This window comes from Mauremys mutica, chromosome 2 (genome assembly GCF_020497125.1).
Source record: "Mauremys mutica isolate MM-2020 ecotype Southern chromosome 2, ASM2049712v1, whole genome shotgun sequence".
In the NCBI taxonomy this organism is placed as follows: Eukaryota; Metazoa; Chordata; order Testudines; family Geoemydidae; genus Mauremys; species Mauremys mutica.
Genome location: NC_059073.1, coordinates 298,342,382 through 298,364,128, shown reverse-complemented (window position 1 = coordinate 298,364,128; position 21,747 = coordinate 298,342,382). Strand labels below are relative to the sequence as shown.

The window sequence follows — 21,747 nt, the reverse complement described above, 5'->3', positions numbered from 1 at the left end:
CCCATGGTCTGATCTCTAGATGTGCGCAAAAAAACCATTACTAGAACGAACCTTTAGAAAAGCTGATTATTTGGTGGGAAATGGCATCTCATGAACCCGTTGGTCAAATAACCCCAAATGTGGATCACTACACGTACCTTTCACCCCTATAGGGTTCACCAATTTATAGTGGTGCATCTGAGGAGATGGCAGGGCAGGGTTAATGACCCACACTTGACATCTGTTGAGCCAAACATTCTGGAGCCCTAAAACAGCCCTAAAACAGCCATTTTTTAAAAAAAAGTTTCTAGGTAGTGGGTGTTTTTAAAAAAATAACAAAAACAAAAACTTAGAGCTAGAACTGTAGAGCTAGAGTTCATAGGTAGGTACTAAGGACTGGAAGATGAATCACAAACCACTGGATGGCTGTGAACTCACCCTTCAATTAATACTGCTAAAGATAAGTTAATTACACACACACACACACACACACACTCCCAAGTCAAAAGGAATTTTGAACTGAGTGGCTGGAGATTGCTACAATGTGAGAGTCATAGGAGGTAATTTCATTTTGGGAGAAATGCAATCAAAGCGTTTGCGTGGAAAATTGGATGTGTAAAGTTTCTGGGAAATAAGTTGCCAAACCTCCAGGATTGTCCTGGAGTCTCCAGGAATTAAAGTATCAGAGGAGTAGCCATGTTAGTCTGTATCCACAAAGCCACCAGACTCCTCGTTGTTTTTCAGGAATTAAAGATTAATCTTTAAAGATTGTGTCATGTGATTAAACCTCCAGGAATAGGTTCAACAAAAATTGGCAACCCTGCTGGGAAGGAGGATTGGGGTGAATAGGAATAGGTGGTAGGGGAGGTAAGAGGTTCAGGTGATGGAGGCACATGACCTCCCAGCTCTGCCAGTGCACCCCAGCCCTGCACTGCAACTTGTTGTGCCCTCTCTGCCAATAAACAAGCCATCCTGCATCTCAACCTTCCTGCACCCCAACCCCCAGCTTGGTCTTGGCATCCTAACCCTCTGCATCCCAAAGCTGTCTTTGCACCCCAACCCCTCATGCACCCCAACTTTCCTGCAGCCCCAGCCCTTCCAGTATACCCCAACCTTCTTATACCCCAGTTCTACCAATGCACCTGACCCGTTGCACGTCCCAGCTCTGTTAATGCACCCCAACACTACAAGAAAGCTACTGGATGCACATTCATAGGGAAATTGGAGGGTTCACGGCTGACCAGAAACCATTACAAGCTCTGACACCTCACTGTTCTTGGAGATGGGGTACATCTATTAGAAAGGGATCAGAGGATTTTTCTCTCAAACATAAAATAGTCTGTGTTTTGGAACACAAACCCTATCTGGGATTTCTCCCACCAGCCTGATACAAACTCCACCCTCTAGCCATTCTGAAACACGACCAGGAACACTATGCCACTGGAACACAGCTGTCCTTCACCCCAGGCACTGCATGTGAATCAGATCAGAGGAGGGAGGAAGTGACAGCAATAGAAAAGTTTTCACAGGGAGTGAAAACTTCACGGAGACGTGTTCCCTGCTTGCAATAGGGAGGCCTCTGTATGGTAGTGGGGATGGGGGAATGCAGTGAATGGGTCAGAGGTATGGCGGGGAGGTTTGCTGAAGCAGGGCCGTTGAGGCACAGCTGATGAATGTGTGTGTCAGGGGGGTGCAGCTTGCTCAGTATGCTAATTGTGGAACACTATATGTATAACTGCCTATATAGCCACAACCTTCTAATACCACCAGAGCTTTTCCTGTTTAAAAAAAAAAAAAACTTGGAAATTCCATGGCAAAGAATGCCGTTAAATGCAGAGTTAATGTTGCTTGTGGGTATCGTACCCCTGCAGAATGCTGTATGGAACAAAACTCAAACTACTGAAAACCAGGAGATGCACAAGTCAGGTTGTGCAGGCAAGCTTACCTCTGCCCGCTTTCCGCAGTGCCCAGTTAACCCAGTTAACCCAGTTAATACCTTTGCTCTGCCAACCCCGCAGCTGCTGACATGCACATTCATCTTGTTTTACAGCCCATTCTCTGTCACCCACAGGATTGCATCTAACAATATTACAGGACAAGAAAGAAAAAAAAAAAAACACAAAGGCTGCCCACCCCACGTTCCATCTATTCCATAGAGCTGGCAGTAGCGAATGGGAATTATTTACATATACTCCAGTTGCAATCAGGATTCTAGGTGTGCCTACGTTAAATAGTGGAAAGAGTAGCTGGGCCTGCTTGGTAAGTGTCTTGGTGATGTGAGGATGTGTGGATCACTCTGAGGTATGTGAGAGAGCAGAGCAGAGCTTAGGAAACCAGGTCAGATTACAAAGAATTAATATAGGCAAACAACACAGGAATGCAGGGGCAAGATTAGAAAGGCAAAGGCACAAAATAAGCTCAAACTAGCTATGGGAATAAAGGGAAACAAGAAGACTTTTTATCAATACATTAGAAGCAAGAGGAAGCCCAAGGACAGGGTAGGCCCACTGCTCAGTGAGGAGGGAGAAACAGTAACAGGAAACTTGGAAATGGCAGAGCTGCTTAATGACTTCTTTGTTTCGGTCTTCACTGAGAAGTCTGAAGGAATGCCTAACATAGTGAATGCTAATAGGAAGGGGGTAGATTTAGAAGATAAAATAAAAAAAGAACAAGTTAAAAATCACTTAGAAAAGTTAGATGCCTGCAAGTCACCAGGGCCTGATGAAATGCATCCTAGAATACTCAAGGAGCTAATAGAGGAGGTATCTGAGCCTCTAGCTATTATCTTTAGAAAATCATGGGAGACGGGAGAGATTCCAGAAGACGGGCACTATATTTGCCCTTTTCCTATCTATAAAAAGGGAAATAAAAACAACCCAGGAAACTACAGACCAGTTAGTCTAACTTCTGTGCCAGGGAAGATAATGGAGCAAGTAATTAAGGAAATCATCTGCAAACACTTGGAAGGTGGTAAGGTGATAGGGAATAGCCAGCATGGATTTGTAAAGAACAAATCATGTCAAACCAATCTGATAGCTTTCTTTGATAGGATAACGAGTCTTGTGGATAAGGGAGAAGCGGTGGATGTGATATACCTAGACTTTAGTAAGGCATTTGATACGGTCTTGCATGATAGTCTTATCGATAAACTAAGCACATACAATTTAGATGGGGCTACTATAAGGTGGGTGCATAACTGGCTAGATAACCGTACTCAGAGAGTAGTTATTAATGGTTCCAATCCTGCTGGAAAAGTATAATGAGTGGGGTTCCGCAGGGGTCTGTTTTGAGACGGGCTCTGTTCAATATCTTCATCAACGACTTAGATGTTGGCATAAAAAGTACGCTTATTAAGTTTGCAGATGATACCAAACTGGGAGGGATTGCAACTGCTTTGGAGGACAGGGTCATAATTCAAAATGATCTGGACAAATTGGAGAAATGGTCTAAGGTAAACTAGATGAAGTTTAATAAAGACAAATGTAAAGTGCTCCACTGAGGAAGGAACAATCAGTTTCACACATACAGAATGGGAAGAGACTGTCTAGGAAGGAGTAGGGCAGAAAGGGATCTAGGGGTTATAGTGGACCACAAGCTAAATATGAGTCAACAGTGTGCTGCTGTTGCAAAAAAAGCAAACGTGATTCTGGGATGCATTAACAGGTGTGTTGTCAGCAAGAGAAATCATTCTTCTGCTCTACTCTGCGCTGGTTAGGCCTCAACTGTAGTATTGTGTCCAGTTCTGGGCACCGCATTTCAAGAAAGATGTGGAGAAATTGGAGAGGGTCCAGAGAAGAGCAACAAGAATGATTAAAGGTCTTGAGAACATGACCTACAAAGGAAGGCTGAAAGAATTGGGTTTGTTTAGTTTGGAAGAGAGAAGACTGAGAGGGGACATGATAGCAGTTTTCAGGTATCTAAAAGGGTGTCATCAGGAGGAGGGAGAAAACTTGTTCACTTTAGCCTCTAATGATAGAACAAGAAGCAATGGGCTTAAACTGCAGCAAGGGAGATTTAGGTTGGACATTAGGAAAAAGTTCCTAACTATCAGGGTGGTTAAACACTGGAATAAATTGCCTACGGAGATTGTGGAATCTCCGTCTCTGGAGATATTTAAGAGTAGGTTAGATAAATGTCTATCAGGGATGGTCTAGACAGTATTTTGTCCTCCCATGAGGGCAGGGGACTGGACTCGATGACCTCTCGAGGTTCCTTCCAGTCCTAGAGTCAATGAATCTATTAATCTATGTACCTCCAGGATCCTGTGTGCATCAGAACAGTGCAGAATTGCGTACCTTATATCATTAGCAGGGCACAGGGTATTTTCAGTAGTGAGCTGCCATATGAGCAATCTAAGCGTTTATTATCTATGCACACTCCAGGCAAAGTGAGTGTGCTCAGTGACAAATGAAACTGTACTGAAGAGCGGAGGATGTAGTTAGCTCTGCTTGGTAGGTGTGTTAGCGAGATCTCTGGATGACTTGGAGATGTGTGACAGAGCTGTGACTGAGATATGAGGAGATCTCTGTGTGTGTGTGGAAAGGCAGGAGGTGCAGGTGTGCAGGATGAAGTATGTCTGAGTTCTATGTGGAATTGTGTAGGTTATGTCAGTAACAGGGCACGGGGCTTTAATTACAAAGGATATTGCCAGCCGTGAGATGGAATTTGAAAGGATTCTAATGCTTTCAGGATGGCTAAAGGAAAGTGTAGATTGAGATGGTATCGTGTATGTAACAGTAGCCCTACCCTTAAGCTGGGAGGTGCGAGTCCCAGCTTGCATAGATGTACCCTCTGTGCATAGCCAGGGTGGCACGAGCAGTGGCTTGAGCTAGTCACATGAGTACAAACCCATCCAGACCCCCTGGGCACATACTACTTGTGAGGCTCGCCCAAGCCACCATCCTGGCTACACTGCTCTTTTTAGTGCACTAGCTCAAGCAGAGCTAGCATGGGTGTGTCTATGAGACCTGGGAATCACCTCCCAGCTGAGACGTACCATCAGGGCATGGGAGCTATAAAAGGCTGTAAAGCGGTTCTCACATTGTACATGTCTGATATTCTTTCTGGGGAGTTGGTAAGTGTACACCACAATCTGGAACCTTCTGAATTTTCAAAGTGACAAGAGTACATGCACAGTGAGGCATAGCTGAAAGAGCCTAGAAGGAAGCTAGCATGGTCAACCTTCCCCTACCCATTCTTGTCCTTTCATATTGTTAGATGGAATCCTGTGGGTGACATTGAATGGACTGGAGAAGAAAGTGAAGAGCTTGAACATGTCAGCAACTGTGAGGTTGGCAGAGTAAAGGTATGTGTGTTAACAGGGAGCACTGGGGAATTATTGAAAGCATTGGGGAATTCCTGATGTTCAGAAGTTTGAGTTTTGCTCAACTCAAGGTTCACCAAGGGAACGACCTGCCACCAAGCAACCTTAACTTTGTGTTAACAATTGTTTTGCCATTGAATTTCAAGGCAATATGAGTAACTGTGTGGATTTTAAAGCAATAAGAAAAGTCATCCTGAACCTTAACTAGAGTGGAGCTAGCATCCCACTATAACTGAATGTCTCTCTTTATCAATGTTTTATTTAATATATTTTCAGAGTAATTTCTGTAGATACTCATCACTGACAATGTTGTCCTTAAAACGATATAACATTATACCCATTTAGTTTATATTGGAGATCTTACTCTTCCGGCCTCTTCGAAAGCTTTTTGATCTTTTGACGCACGACCAGCCACAGAGCTCAGTCGAATAGCACTTGCAGCAATAAGGACAGGAACGCAGGCCAGGATAAGCAAAGTTAATCGCCAATCATATACAAAAGCAATAATGATGGCAGACAGAAGAGTAGAGGCAGTCTTAGTCAACAAGCCAAGTCGGCTTCCAGTAGCCTATTAAAAGCAAAAGAGTCCGAAGTTAGAGTTAATTCTTGAAACACTAAATAGAGATCAAATGTATGAAATCATTGTTCACTCAGGATCAAATATTCAGAGGGAGAACAATCATAAATGTTGTGCATTTATAATGGACAGTTGTACATGCAAAAACCCATATGGACAATTACATATGCAAATACCCCTAGCTGTGGGTGAGGTTCAGGAAGCCTGATGAAAATGTGGCCACATGGGCTCAATTCAACAAAAAATATTAGGGCCCTCCTGTGCCACAACAAGCCACAGAAATCATGAAGAGCCAACAGCCTCTAATTTGGGGCATTTCAGTTATTGGGTGCCCAGCTTAAGGCATCTAGGGCCTGATTTTCATAGGTGCTGTACATCAGCTGAAGATAATGGAAGCTGCAGGTTCCTTTAATTAGGCACTTTGTTTTCAGCAGTGTTAGCAGCAGGAAATGAGCGTTCACACCAAAGAGCTCTTCTCTCCCTGAGGATCTGCACATCCATGTCATCAAGAAATGTAAAAGTGATGATTGGCACACGGGATCCGTGTAAACTGTGACAATACTCATGGCTCAGCTGAGCAAATAGTGGATTTTCCAGCTGGGGGCCAAACTGGAAAATCGAGGGGGAAAATTGATTTGATTAGATCTGAAATCATTTTTTGGCTGGGGGCGGGGGTGTCAAATAAAAAATAATAATTTCAAATTGACCAAAACATTTTGGTTGACTAAAAACTCCCCCCGTTCCTCCCCACACAATTTTTTTTGTATTGATTTGGTCATTTTGCAGTGTTTTTCTCTTCTTTTTTATTTGGTCAAATTAGAAAATGAAATGCCATTTCAAAACAAAAATAGTAATGGCATATTTTAAATGTTCAAAATGAAACATTTAGACTTAAAACAAATCTCCCTTATTATCTCTTTTGACTATTAGTCAAATTAATGAATAGATTTGGGGTTCCTAAAAATACCATTCACTAAAAACATGTTGGCCAGCTCTACTCATGCCTGCAGATAAAATGGAAAGTTTTGTGGAAACACTCCATCTTTCAAATATCGCACTGTGGACAAACCAAGAAAACCTTGGGTGGGAAGTATGATACTTTCTTTGCTAGCCAGAGGCTCTCCTGCTCTCAAGAGACTTTTGTGTTCAATAAAGTTATAAAACCAAACCAATGCCAAGATGAATTATTGCCATATACTCTGGGGCTTACACATAAAGATCACTTTGAGGCATAGGCACCAACTGCGTAGGTGCTCCGGGGCTGGAGCACCCACGGAAAAAAATTGGTGGGCAGCTCACCGCATCCCCTGCTCCAGCTTACCTCCGCCTCCTCTGTGAGCGCGCCGCCTGCTTCTCCCCCATCCCTCCCAGCACTTGTGCCATGAAACAGCTGATTTGCGGGGCAGGGAGGGAGTGGGGAGGAGGTTGGAATGGGGGCGGGGCCAGGGTGGGGAAAGGGTGGAGTTGGAGAGGGGAGGCGCGGGCACCCACTGGTGCCCAAGAATGTTGGTGCCTATGCTTTGAGACTTCAGTTAGTACAACATACGGCTGCCCACTTACTTAGCAGTAGCCGTGTTAGTTCCAGGCTATAGGAGAGAGAAGGTAGGTGAGGTAATATCTTGTACTGGACCAACTTCTCCCGGTGAAGAAGACCTAAAGAAGAGCTCTGTGTGAGCTCGAAAGCTTCTCTCTCTCACCAATAGAAGTTTGTCCAATACAAGATATTACCTCACCCACCTTGTTTCTCACTCCTTGATTTTCCTTGGTTCTCCAGAGCAGGGGCTCTCGCTCTTTTTCTTTCTGATCCTCTCCCCCCCACCCCAACATGCTATAAAAACTTCATGGCCCATCTGTGCCACAATAACTGGTTTTCTGCATATAAAAGCCAGGGCCAGCATTACGGGGTAGCAAGCAGGGCAATTGCCTGGGGCTCCATGTCACAGGGCCCCCCATGAAGCTACATTGTTCAGGCTTTGGCTTCATCCCCATGTGGTGGGGCTCAGGGCCCTGGGCATCAGCCCCATGAGGTGGGGCTTTGGTTTTCTGCCCTTGGCCCCAGCGAGTCTAATGCTGGCCCTGCTTGGCGGATCCCCTGAAACCTGCTCGCAGCCGGTTGAGAACCGGGGAATGCAGTGTTCTCATGTTCATTTTGATCTATTAAGCTTTTTCATAGTTTGGATCCCATGCACCTGTTTTACCTTGACAGCTGGGATGATGGACCTTATCCTCAAGAATTAAGTTGCAGTTTTTAAAGATTCAAATAATTGTACATTCAGTCAAATCTTTGAGTGATTCCCACTCTGTGCTGGGCAGTAAACAGGAGATGGGAGGGAGTATGAAATCTACTGAGTCTGAAGATTTAGTGTACTTGTGGCACCTTAGAGACTAACAAATTTATTTGAACATAAGCTTTTGTGGGCTAAAGCCCACTTCATCGGATGCACAGACTGGAACATACAGTACGAAGATATTTATATATACAGAGAACATGAAAAGGTGGAAGTAGCCATACCAACTGTAAGAGGCCAATCAATTGAGATGAGCTATCACAGTGGTTCTGAAACTTTTGTCCTGGTGACCCCTTTCACATAGCAAGTTTCTGAGTGCAACCCCCATTATAAATTAAAAACACCTTTTTAAATATTTAACACCATTTTAAATGCTAGAGGGAAAATGGGGTTAGGGGTAGAGGTTACAGGTCACAACTTCCCATGTAATACCCTTGTGACCCCCTGAGGGGTCCTGACCCCAGTTTGAGAAACCCTGAGCTATCATCAGCAGGAGAAAAAAAGACTTACAGTTGGTATGGGTAGTTCCACCTTTTCATGTTCTCTGTATGTATAAATATCTTCTTGCTGTATGTTCTAGTCTATGTATCCAATGAAGTGGGCTGTAGCCCACGAAAGCTTATGCTCAAATAAATCTGTTAGTCTCTAAGGTGCCACAAGGACTCCTGATCTTTTTGTGTAACACGGCTGCTACTCTGAAACCAGAGGATCTAGTGAGTCTAGTGAATCCGAGAGCTAGGGATTTTTTTTTTAATACAAATGAAGTAGAAATTAAATTTTATTTTAAACTATTGAATAAATCAGGCAACTTATTACTCTTTGCTCATGAGCGAATTTATTTTAAAAAGTATGACTGATTTTTTTCTTCAGAATTTTTTTGATGGGGTCGTGTGGTGGGGAGAAAAGGGGAGATTGGCAAATTCTGCAGAATTGGCCAATTACATGCAGGATTTTCAGTGGCTCCTATCCTACCCCACTCCCAAAAGTCACACAGTCCCTTGTGCTTCTGCCATCACTGATACTCTGTATCAATGACAATTCACTTCACCCCAGAAAGCCCACATAAACAGGCTTCCTGTGTATGAAGAGTAGTGGACAGAGCTGGGAAGAACAAATCTACCCACATCAACATGAGCTCAGGGCATTGACTGCAATGCTATTCTCCCACAACTACAGCCTCTCCAAGCAACCGAAGTGGGACTTTAGGGCCACTTGATACACGGAAGACTTTGATCCATCAGGCAGTTTAAGTGGTGCAGAAGTGCTTACACTGGCCCTTGGACATGGCTTACTTTTAAAGTTACTAAGTTGTTTACTTAGTCGCTTACAGCAAGGAAATGGAAGGTGTAAGAACATCTGCCGAAGCTTTAGTAATCGTCATTAATTGGGACCAGTGAAACTGTTTCCAAGACTATATAAATGTGTCAGAGAGCCTCTAGAGTAGATTTACCAACTCTTTTTCCAAAATAACTTCATCGCCCCTTGCCAACACTGCAATTCATAGTTGCAAGCAAAACGTAAAAACAAAAGCAAACATACCCCTTTGACTTGTGAAGCGTCCGTAGCTAGTCTGGTTAACAAAACCCCTATGGCATTTTTAGGATCGTCGTACCAGCCAATCTCTTGCAAGGGAATAGACGGTTCCGTTATTTTTGCTTTTGCAAATGAAATCTTCTTACCGTAACTCAGACTGGTCAGGGTCATTAGTACAATGTATGGACATTTAAAGCTTGACTAGCACGTGTGCGTGGGGAAGAGAGAGAGCCAACATAAGCACTAAGATACTCACTCTTCTTCTGTGATGAGCAACATTTGTCAGATAAACTGAAAACAATGTTAAGATAAACTATTCTTACCCGCAGAACATTTGGGTTTTTTGGTCATTTTCCCTCTCCTCCCCTATCCCCTTAGAATGCTCCTGTGCATATGCAGAACCCTGTGATACCAAGCGCTACCAATGGGTGTGCAGGGTGCCTAAGTGTTCACCCACAGAGAATCCTCAGCAAGGAACAAAGAGAGGTGTGTCCTTTCCCAGGGATCCATCAGGAGGGAGTATCCAAGGACAGTCATGTTGCAATAGTATTATTGTAAATCAGTCCTGATCCAGCTGGTCATCTTGACTAGAGAAACCACTCTAGTGAGCAAAGATAATGCTTTGAGAACCTACACCTGTTATGATATGGTCTGTTTGCTATGGAGTTGGATGCAAACAGACCTAAACCTATTTATCTAAACATTTATATCATGACCATCAGGGTCAGATACAGATTTATCTTCTGTTTTGTTAATCTTTGCAAATATACCAATGCACTCAGATACATGCATGTTTTATACACTCTTCAGTATGGTCGATAGTGAAAGAGATGGCATCAAAATTAGACAGCTCTCCTACCAGCACTGAGTTAATTTGTACATGCTTTTGCTTTATTTTGTTTCGCACGTGTGCTCACAGACTTGCCACTTGCGCAGTGTTGAAGTGTCACTAAAAGGATGGGTTCTCTCGAAGCCATGTTGGAGGGAGGCTCTACACAGGCCGCAGGGAACCAGGAATTTTCATGGTGTTATACAAATATCACCCCACAAAAGCCACCTGGATCACATGGCAGGAGTGCTGCATATTTGCTGTCTATCGCTCTGACCCAGAAACGAGGCCCGTACCTGCTGAAGCAATGCTTTGAATGACAAAGATCGCAATCTCTTGGTCAGAACTTCCCCAGACTTTCCAAACATGAATCCCTGAAATGGGAGAATGGGAAATACAACAGTTGGATTGTATGTGCTGGGCTGTACAGTCATATTTAGAACAACCTGCTGTAAATATGATGATATTTCAACCATTCAGCCACACAGTTTACAGAACCTACACAGTGTTTTGGGAGATGGTTTCAGATGTTAGTTTAAAGCTGGTGAAAGGTACCACACACATTCCTGGAAACTGAAGTTTCATCGTACTGACCCACCCACATACTTCCGCAGCCAGCTGTAGAGGTCAGCAGTGGAGTCACCTTCCCTTCCTTAGCCTCACTACTCACTCTGCTATCTAACAGTACCGACTGGGACGGTGTTTTTTGTAGCGTACACAGCAATGTAGTGGAACTGGGCTGTGCCCAAAACGCATTTCCCCTAGGACACAGAATGGTCAGCAGCATCTTTCAGGCATTGCTGCCTTGGGCTGCTTGGTAACTAGCAATCGGGAAGGGTAAGGCTCTGTATTCCATACCAGCCACTTGAGCCATTCAGTGGCTTGACTCTGGAACAGTTTATAAGAAACATCGTGAATCATGGCCGGGGGGCAGGGGGTTGGGGCAGGGAAGTGAGGCAATTAGCCCCAGGCCTCGGGCCCCACAGGGGCCCCCATGAGAGTTTTTTGGGGGCCCTGGAGCAGGGTCCTTCACTTGCTCCGGGGAGCCCAGAAAACTCTCGCTTCTTTCACTCCGGGTCACAGGCAATTCGGCGGCGGTGGGGTCCTTCTGCTCCGGGACCCGCCGCTGAAGACCCCAGACCTCCTGAATCCTCTGGGCAGCCCTGTAGTGAATACAAAGTTGCATTATGTCCCCAACATTCCTCTCAATGAGATCTGAAAATCTGGACCATAATGTATGTGACCAGATACTCAGCTTTGACTTTTCAATGTTGTGAAGTTTACCTGGATGATATGTGTTACTAAGCTGATCACTGCCAGGACAAGAAACATTAGAGAAAGCAACGTGGTGTTTTTGCTCCTTTTTTCAGGATCTGTTTCTTGAAAAGCCTATGTAAGAAAAGCACAAAGTGACCACCAGTTACAATAGCTCAGGAAACACTGTAGAAGCTATTGAACTTCACCTTCTCTCAGCTCTTCCCCAGCACCTGAACTCTGCCACCCCTCAGCTTTCTGTTGCTGGCCAGGAGGTCACTCCACCTCTCCCAGCTGACCTGCCTCTCATCAGCTGCTCCTTCTCCAACCCTCCACCAGACCCTCCCCTCATTTGCCTGTGAGCTGCAGTTCCACTAAACCCTGCCTCCAGGCTGCCACTTCACCAGCTCTCATCTGCCTTCCACTGAATGCTGTCACTCCGTCAGACCATCAACCTCCCCTCCAGCTGACTACAACACCCCTCTTCTCTTGCCTGAAGATAAAAGATTCCCTTAACATCTTGCTCCAACCATTCTCCCTGGCTGCTGCTCCAACTCCCAGCAGCTTCCAACAATCATATACTGGAATCCAAAGGAAGACTCCATTTCTTCCCTCAATGATTCAGGAATCAAGGGGTTAATTATTCAGACAGTTCCATGGATGTCTCTGGTACTTACAAACACGTTGGAATGCAAGGTACCTTGAAGGAGCTTACTGTCCGAAGAGAACGGGTACAATGCAAAGAGCAGGGTCAAGTACAAGGCAGGGAGTCTGCACAACAGTGGAGCAGGGTAAATGAAAACTGAGTTTGATAAGGGAAGGTGATTTGCTTCTCTGGAAAGGTGAAGTCATTCCAAATACGGGGCTGGAAAATAGGCAAGAAGTCCCAAGTGGGGAGAGGAGATTAAGAGCTTGATCAAGTTCCTACTGAAGTCAATGGAAAGACTCCAGTAGAGTTTAGTGACAGTGGGAGTAGAAGGAGGGTCTAAGGCATCACCAGAGAGGACTAGCTGGAGGGTCGGGCAGGATTTAAAGTTCTGCATTTGTGCCTGGTTCAAGTTAGTTTACCATACAGTTTTGATACTTACCCCAATTATTTTTCCACATATAACAGAAAATGCAGGGTGGACGCCACCAGAGAAGGCAGCAGCAATCACGCCAAAGAATATATGCAGCCACTCAGGTTTGTTCAGAGCCAGAATTCTGGAATAAGGCACAGCAGGGAGATTTTCCTCCTACATAAGAGATAAAATTCAGCTGTTCACTGAAAGTTGTGGAACATGACAATTTCCTCAGCTAGGGGGTAAATCAGTAAACTGTCCTAGCAACTGTTCACAGATAATTCACCCCAGCCTCCAATGTTTGCACACTGAATGAGCAAACGTACTGAAAATTTGCCGCTCTGTAATTTAAGGTCTTAAAACTGCAATTGTAAATCAAAAAAAAAAATCTGCAGGCATCAATTTAACAAAAGGCTAACTGGGGGGTGGGTGGGATGGGGACTACATAGTTCAGTGAAATGTCAGATAAAGTTGCAGTCCATGGTCACTGACCCTAACACATGAATCATTATAATGACCTAAAAAGTCTCACTGTTCTGAGCACAAAAAAAATCAGTCTAGTTCAGCCTCTGCTAAATGCTAGTGGGTTTGCAGTAATACAATTGGGTTGACTTATGTCAGGTAGTCTGTTTTGTCTTTTACAAAATACAGACCATGAATCATTACCATATGCATGGAAAACACATATGAAACAGTGATTTAGGCTTCATCTCCCTTGAAAAACACATGGCAGCTCAATTCAGCTTCACTGAGCTATTCAAAATGTCCAGACATTTGTTGAGGAAGTTGTGGAAAATGAAATGAAAACATAAGAACTGGTACAAATTATTAAATGAGGTTCTGAGCCAGTTGTGATGGCCTCGCCTGATTATCTTTGCCTGTGTTACAGATACTGGAAAAGCCTGCCCACACTTTAACCATACAAACCTGCTGAACTTTGTGACATCAATAATTTCATGTCTTTCAATCTGATTTCTTCACTTTACTGCAAACAGTATGAATTCTGAAGCCATGTATCTTGCCATCTACCGTATTTCCTCTGACAAGGCCCAAATGCAACAGTTATGAATTGATAAAAAAAGTGTGTTCTGGACTTCTGGGCGATACATTGTAAGAATGGATCCAGTTGCTGCTTACTGTTCGCATCATGTTCTACCAGTAGACTGTACTATAATATAAAAAGAGCTCCTAGAAGAGGGTTTCTTCACTAGTGGGTTGTTACCCAAAACTGGGTCATCTGAATATGTTGAAGGATCACAGGGCTGGCTGGGCTCAGCTTCCCACTCTGGGCTTTCTGACCAGATGCACATGGTCACAACACCACTCTCACAAATTTGGCCCATCAGGGGAGCCAGGCCAAATCTGAGCAGTGCTGCAACCTCTGAGGAGTAGGGAGCCAAGCCCAGCTAGTCCTGCGGGACAGGAGCTAGGATCTGTCTCAAGACTGATTTGTTTACACCTGTGTTTTCCCTGAAGATTCCCAATTCAAGTATTCGCCCAGGTCAATGCTGCATATGACAGAATCATAGCAAAGGTGACATGGATTAAGATCTTTTTAAAAAAGAAAATAGAATGACCTTTGTTCCTATTCTCACAAGCTATCACTAAACTTTAGGATTAAACTGAATTGTAACACTAACTTCTTTCTCCTTTGTTTTCTTCTTTTCAGACGACGTTTTCTTAGAAGAAGTCTTTCTGCTTGTATGCCTTCCGGATCTCTTAGGAATGCTTACCATCTCAGTGATTCCTGGTTTTTCAAAACCACCAAGATCAGTCAGATTCTCCATCCTGAGATCATCTAAATCCTCTTCCTCATAGTCTTCATCTTCTGTCTCTTCATCGCTTTCTGACATCTCATTTTGAGTGTTTCCACCATGACCCTAGTGACAAGCAAGGAACAGTGATACACAGTCACAAGACAGTTTGTAGCAAGGGAAAGGAACATGTACTTGGTATGGAAACAAACAAAACCACCATCACTTTGGTTACATTGTCACTTTCATATGGTAGTTTGTATAGGCCAAGTATTCTGCCAGTATAAGTTGGTGCAGTTGCAACTTACACCAGCAGAGAATTTGGCTCTGTATGTCCCCCCGCACTATCTATATAGTTCTGTGATGATGTCATCCACCTCTTTTGCTCAGTTATATTTGACTCATTAAACTGTGTAAATGTGAAGCTACCGGTGAAAAACAACCACTTCCAACTCAGAAACAAGATTGACTGATCAACTTTCACTAAACTAGAAAATATGCAGAAACTGCAAAGTGAAAATGGCCCAGCTGTTTGAGTGCAGAACCTGCATGTGTCAGCAACTGTATGAGTGAGATCATAGTCGTCAACACTGTGGGTGCTCAATGGCTCAAGCAGCCACCAAAAAAAATAGGGGGTGTTCAGCACTTGCAGGGCTGGATAATCTTTTGTGGGCCCCAGCGCCTGGACTGTGGCCCTTCCCCAATGGCCCACCCACCACTCCACCCCAAGGCCTCTCCCCCGATTGGCCTCTTCCTCCCCAAGGCCCCATCGCACTCGAACAAGAGGCCCCGCTGTTGCTCAGCCTCTTCCCCGAGGCCCACCTGTGCTCTGCCCAGAGGTGCCACCCCTGCTCAGCCTCCCTCCCTCCCACCCCCGAAGCCCTGCCCACAGGTCACAAGAGAGGGGGAGGGGGACGGAGAGGAGCACCCTCCAGCAAATTCAAAAATCAGCACCTGTGAGTGAGATATGCAGATAATTTTCTGGAGTAGAGAGATGGCCAGTAAATCTGAAGCATTTAGTCAGGAGTGCTCTACCACATCTCATTACCTGCTGCATCACAAGAGAATAGTAGACACCCTTCTGTGTCATGAGTTCACTGTGTGTTCCCTGTTCAACAACAACACCGTTGTGAAATCCAGCGATAATGTCAGCTGTTCGGATTGTGGAGAGCCGGTGAGCTATCACAATGGTGGTACGTCCAGCCCTAGCCTTACCGGGGGAAAAAACAGAGAGATTTATTTTAAAATGTGGTGAACCCCCCGCCCCAGAAAATCCCTACCTAACAGTGTGGAAAATACAAGCGTAAAAGCCCTGCTGATCCTCTATAGCTGATCAATATTTCCATGCCTGCTGTCTGATTTAATAACCAAAGGACACTTCTGATTACAAAATCCACATTTATAATAATGACAGGGGAAAGTGGATTAATTTTATAGGCTGTGCAGGTACTCACTGCCTATAGCTAAGGTTGCCTGACACTTCCAATTGTAAGACCTGTTGTCAGATGCTTATAACTTTGCCAAGATTTAATTATTTGGGATGAAACTTTCCATGCTGATATCTGCCTCACCTTCTTCTCCTCCCCCCTCCCCCCCCACCTATTTTAGCAAAAATGGTTCAATGATTTCTCAGAATGAGGTTAGAGAAAATAATGTTGTTTTGCCCATATTAAAAAATTCTTATAACTGTTTAATTGAGAAGCTTTATCACCTAAATGCTTGAGAGCAGGGATATGAAATTTGGAGGAGATGAGCATGGCTCACTGGTACCAGGGATGTGCCTTTTACCATTCCCATGAAAATCTGCCCAAATTTGGGGGGCCGAGATATGAGGCTCTGAACATCTCAATTTGCATGTGCTCAGTAGAGACTTATTAGAGTTCAGCAGCTAAATTCCCCAAAGAAACAGTCTGAGCTCACTGCATTGTATGACAGGAGTGCACATGCACCATCCCCACACAGTGACTAAGCATGTTCCTGCCCAGGATTGTAGGGGCTGAGCAGGACTTTGCCTACAATTTCTCCTCCCTATAGTCAGGGGGAGTTGTGGTCCCCAGTGTGACAATCTACCTGGAGCATCAGGTGATCGGGCTGACGCAGCAGGATTGTTTGGGGAGGAGGAGATGACGTAACACATAAAGTGTTTAAATTTTAAAGCTTTATTAATAAAATAAAATACAGCAGAGAGTGCTGGGAATGCTCCCACGTCACTCAAGGGAAGAGAGAAAGCATTAGGGCCCCAAGCCCTAACCCACCTTCATACTCACACAAGGACTACCCAAAGCTGGCCAGGTCTGGGTGTAAAGTAAGAAGAGGGGAATGGGTGGACGGGAGTTCTTGCCCTGGGCCCAGGTCGTCCCGGGGATCCACTGTAATCTCCAAGTTGCCCCAGCTCTCAGGAGGGTCCTGGGCTTCTTTGGGGGTGGTTTCAGTCAGGGCCCTCTATTCTGGTGCTCTTTGTACCAGTTCAAACAGGCTTGATATGGTTTTTTTTCCCTTTCCCAAAGCATCCCAGCTCCAGGGACGCCTGTCTGGCTCCCACTCGTGTTGTCTCGTCTGTGTTTTCAGCCTCTGCAGCCCTGGGCTTTTTTTTCCTCTTTGCTGGTTTTGCTGTCCTGCAGGTGCAGGTCTGTGTAGTTGGTTTTTCACGGCCGCTTGGGCAATTTTCAGGCCCCCGTCTTTCTCAGCTGTCAGCCAAGTCTTGGCTGCGAGCAGTGTCGTTGGATGGAGGACAGTGTTTTATCTTCAAACTGAGCTTGTTAATTGCAGTGTTGAATTAACCTGTTCTCTGCTCTTTTCTTTTTCTTCTCCCCCTCTTCGGCCTCTTGTGACCTAAAAAACCCCTTCCACTCTCCACTCACACACCTTTAATCCTCCCCAAAATGCTTTGTCATGCTTGCAACAGCATTAGCAATATACAGTGCTAATCTGCCTTCCCAGGGACCTCCCTAAGGGGAGGGGGCCATTGGGTTGTGACACCAGCACAGGAAACAAGAGTAGGGAGAGCAGAATGAACAGTGATTATGGAAGGAATCAAAGTTATGCAGTAAAGGATGCTCTTGTCTGCAGGAAACCTGCCTTATTTGTTGCAGAAGTTGTAAGGCAGGGCCGCCCAGAGGATTCCGGGGGACTGGGGTCTTCGGCAGTGGGGGGCCCTTGCTTCGGCAGTAATTCGGAGGCGGGGGGTCCTTCCACTCTGGGACCTGCCGCCGAAGTGCCCCGAAGACCCGCAATGGGGGCCGCCCGCTACCAAATTACCACTGAAGTGGGATCCGCTGCCGAAGTGCAGCCGGGTCTTCGGGGCATTTTGGCGGCGGGTCCCAGAACTGAAGGACCCCCCGCCGCCGAAGTACCGCCGAAGCAGGATCCGCCGCTGAAGTGCAGCCAGGTCTTCGGGGCACTTTGGCGGCGGGTCCCGGAGTGGAGGGACCCGCTGCCGGTGAAGACCAGGAGCAGAATCTCCGGGGGCCCGGGCTCCATGAGTGTTTTCCGAGCCCCCGGAGTGAGCGAAGGATCCCACTCCAGGGGCCCTGAAAAACTCTCCTGGGGAACCCTGCGGGGCCCGAGGCCTGGGGCAAATTGACCCACTTTTCCCCACCTCTGGGAGGCCCTGTTGTAAGGTGTGTAGTGAATGAGACAGGGGATTGCAGGAAAAGAAAGGATGGTCTCATTATTGTTGCAGCAGCTGAATACTGCCCTACAGAATTGGATTCTAGACATGTCTCTGTGCTGAGCATTCACGGCTGCAACTGAAGTCAATGGGAGATGTGCTTTTAACATATCTAGCACTGTATAATGCAAAATTCTCTGAAATATTGAGTCCTGGGCATCACAGATCATGCACCCAAAAGTAGTATGCACTTTCAACACTAACGTCTCCGTGCCTCAGTTCCCCTTCTCTAATATGGGAGTAATACTACCACCTTACCTGTTGGGAGTGTTGTGAAGATAAATTCATTAGTGTTTATGAAGCACTCAGATACTAGAGTGATGAGAGGTATAGAAAAGCCCATGAGGAAGTTAATAATTCTGTTTTCACAGCAGGGTTTGAATGGCATGGGGCCATCCACTGAAAAGAAATATTGACTAGCACTGAATGTTGAATAGCACCATCCTCTGCACTGAATGAAGCAGGGGGTCTTGTGGAAAAATAGTATGGGATCATGTAACTGACGACTGTCCCCTAATGCAGACACACAAGGGGACCAAATTAATGTTGACCAGGAAACTTTAATTCTGTCATTCCCTAAATTTTGAGGGCTTGACTTTGGAACCTTAATGTTCTTTTCATGTAGAGTGACTCTGTGTGTGTGTGTGTGTGTGTGTGTGTGTGTGTGTGTAATTCAGTATAAATATTGATATTATCTATGTAGAATATAAGGCTCAGCACCCTGAGATTGCTTAATGGAGTTTTGATTAAATATTACAGGGTCATATCATGACACCAAAATTTGAGCATGCATCCCTATTGATTTCAATGCCCTCCTCGAAACCAGCGGAGAGCTGTGCTTAAAAACATATGGCATGCTATAGCCTTTAATGTCAAGCTTGCCATATGGTTGTTGTGCTTCTTAATACTGATTGATAACTCTAGCAACAGGATTCCTACCTTATTAAGAGCTGCTTGCACAATAGATTCACTCTGAGTGTCTAGAACAGACGTGGCTTCATCCAGCAGCAGAATCCTGGGATTCCTTGCCAGGGCACGGGCAATAGCAATTCGCTGTTTCTGCCCTCCGCTCAGCTGAGCTCCCCTTTCCCCCACCATGGTGTTAAGTTTCTGAGAGAGGAGTATCGAGATTGCAGAAGCGGTCAGTTAAAATCCTTTTACACCCCCACCCCCGTCTTACTGTTACTATCACATACAGAAATTCCCTCTTTTAAAAGTTTTATGATGGATGATCCAATAAACGCTTTAAGAATAATTACTTCTAAAGAAGTGTCTTGGCCAATTACATTCAGTGTTTTTTCCCACCTTGAGGCAGAGGACAGTTTAAAATTCCTAATGATTGGTTTACAGTTTTGTCTCTGTGTCACCTTCTAGTTGGCTAGGAATTAGTATGTGGTGTGATGGTTTTCTATTAGCTTAAAGAAGGTACTCTAAATTAGATTTTTCAATTATTATAAAAAGCAGCAATTGAAGTGAAAAAAAACAGACAAACTAGAACTGGCTGAAGGAATCCAGCTATCTGTTTGGCTAACAATACTAACCAGTGACTACTCAGGACACAAAGCAATTTTGTTTGCCAAGCAAAACCAGTTTAAAAACAAAAAACAAAAACAAAAAAACAAAAAAGATGGGAATATTGGAAGTAGAAAAAGATAGATAATACCTAGCAGAAGAAAACAGAATAAAAACAATCCGATAAATTGAAAAAAAATCTCTCATTGTCCATAGAAATTCCTTATCCACCCTATTAAAAATGTTGCCACATGACATACAGTTAGTATTGTAAATTAAGAACACTGTGGGTGAAATTGTCAATTGGAATAAATGACAAAACATCAGTGAAAAGCTAGTAAAGCACCATCTATTTGCACCAGCAGAGAATTTGGGCCACAAAAATTCAGAAGAACTGAGAGAGAAACCAAAGAATTTGTCACAGTTATACGGTGCTCAAATTACATCAACTCACATCAGGCAGTCTGGATATAAAATCAAAAGCATTGGCTTCTTTAGCTGCTTTCTCAATTTCAGAATCAGTAATACCCTCTCTGCCACAGCGAATGTTCTCAGCTATTGTTGTAGCAAACAAAATAGGCTCCTGGCTTACAAGGCCAATACGTTCTCTTAGCCACTTTATATTAAGTGTCCGAATATCTCGTCCATCTAAGGTAATCTGAGTGGAAAGGCATAAATGAAGAGTTAGAGGAAATGTATTATGTTTCAAATAATTAGTTATAATGAAATAATAAAATAATAATAATAATGATACACCTCTACCCCGATTTAACGAGACCTGATATAATAGAAATATGGATATAACGCGGTAAAGCAGTGCTGCGGGGGAGTGGGGCTGCACACTCCGGTGGATTAAAGCAAGTTCGATATAACGCGGTTTCACCTATAACGCGGTAAGATTTTTTGGCTCCAGACGACAGTGTTATATCGAGGTAGAGATGTATAATAACTGACTTCAATATTTGTTTAGCAGCTTTTCACATAGAATGAAGCAATAACATTTAAACAAAATGACCAGGAAAAATTAACACTATATCTTCACAATCACCTCAGACTAGAAGAATGAAAGGAGAAGGTTAAACAAAAAGGATATTGTAGGAGCAGTGTTTTATAATTGTACTATGAGAATTAATGTATGATTTGATTTCATCCTGCCAGCCATCCATTTTGAATAGCAGAAAGGAATGACAGACCAGAACAATCCTTATGACTGATTATGGTCACCCTTTTGTTTTTGGATAAGTTATAATGTCTACTATAGTTTCCTATATGTATTACAAATTAGGGACTCTAGTTAAATATACATTTCTTTGTTTTAAGGTTTTAGTAAGTAAGAGACAGGATCTTGTATTGTATCTATGTTAAGGAGATTAGAGAGATGTTGAGGGCCTGAAGCACCAGTGGGAATTGTTTAAGTTATAAGATTTAGCTAGGCTTGATTTATAATGTATTCTGCTGAATATAAAATACTGCTTCTCTATACCTTTGAAGGTTTCTGTAAGAGATTGTTTGTGTGAATGAGGAATGCATGCATCAGGAAAAGATAAGGTGTCAAAGAAAGCCATCACAAAGGTCCAGATGGTCAAGAAAAAGTGAGAGACTTGGAAAGACCAGGAGAGAGTCAGAAAACAGCCATTGTATCCAATGCTAAACATGTTAGCAGCATTGACAACCTCTAAGGTGAGGCAGGCACCTCAGAAAGAGAGACAACAAATAGGAGATAACAATGGGAAGCCTGACAATAACCATCAAATGATAATAGCAGAAAACCCCAAGATTAACACCACTTAAGGACAGGATGACATTGCAAAATGCATGGACTCAAATAGGAATTTATAACTACAAAGCTGGGGTGTTGTGCCACAGAACTCTGGGTTCATTCCAGCAAAGCCTCGGAGCATCGGATCGCGACCGACTGAGCCCAGCTCCACACTCGTGCTCAATCCAACTGGCCATTAGATTGACTC

General features: G+C 44.2%; 1 protein-coding gene across 1 annotated transcript in view; it reads right to left on the bottom strand.

Moving 5' to 3' along the window:
* Nucleotides 1-21,747, bottom strand: part of LOC123363335 (ATP-dependent translocase ABCB1-like) — a 50,572-nt gene that overhangs the window by 12,027 nt on the left and 16,798 nt on the right. The window contains exons 6-14 of the mRNA XM_045004190.1: nucleotides 20,235-20,438; nucleotides 19,208-19,378; nucleotides 15,647-15,808; nucleotides 14,485-14,724; nucleotides 12,872-13,018; nucleotides 11,814-11,918; nucleotides 10,826-10,903; nucleotides 9,707-9,790; nucleotides 5,667-5,870 (exon numbers count right to left, since the gene is read on the bottom strand). Coding sequence (XP_044860125.1) covers nucleotides 5,667-5,870; nucleotides 9,707-9,790; nucleotides 10,826-10,903; nucleotides 11,814-11,918; nucleotides 12,872-13,018; nucleotides 14,485-14,724; nucleotides 15,647-15,808; nucleotides 19,208-19,378; nucleotides 20,235-20,438 — 1,395 coding nt within the window. The remainder of the gene's footprint in view (nucleotides 1-5,666; nucleotides 5,871-9,706; nucleotides 9,791-10,825; nucleotides 10,904-11,813; nucleotides 11,919-12,871; nucleotides 13,019-14,484; nucleotides 14,725-15,646; nucleotides 15,809-19,207; nucleotides 19,379-20,234; nucleotides 20,439-21,747) is intronic.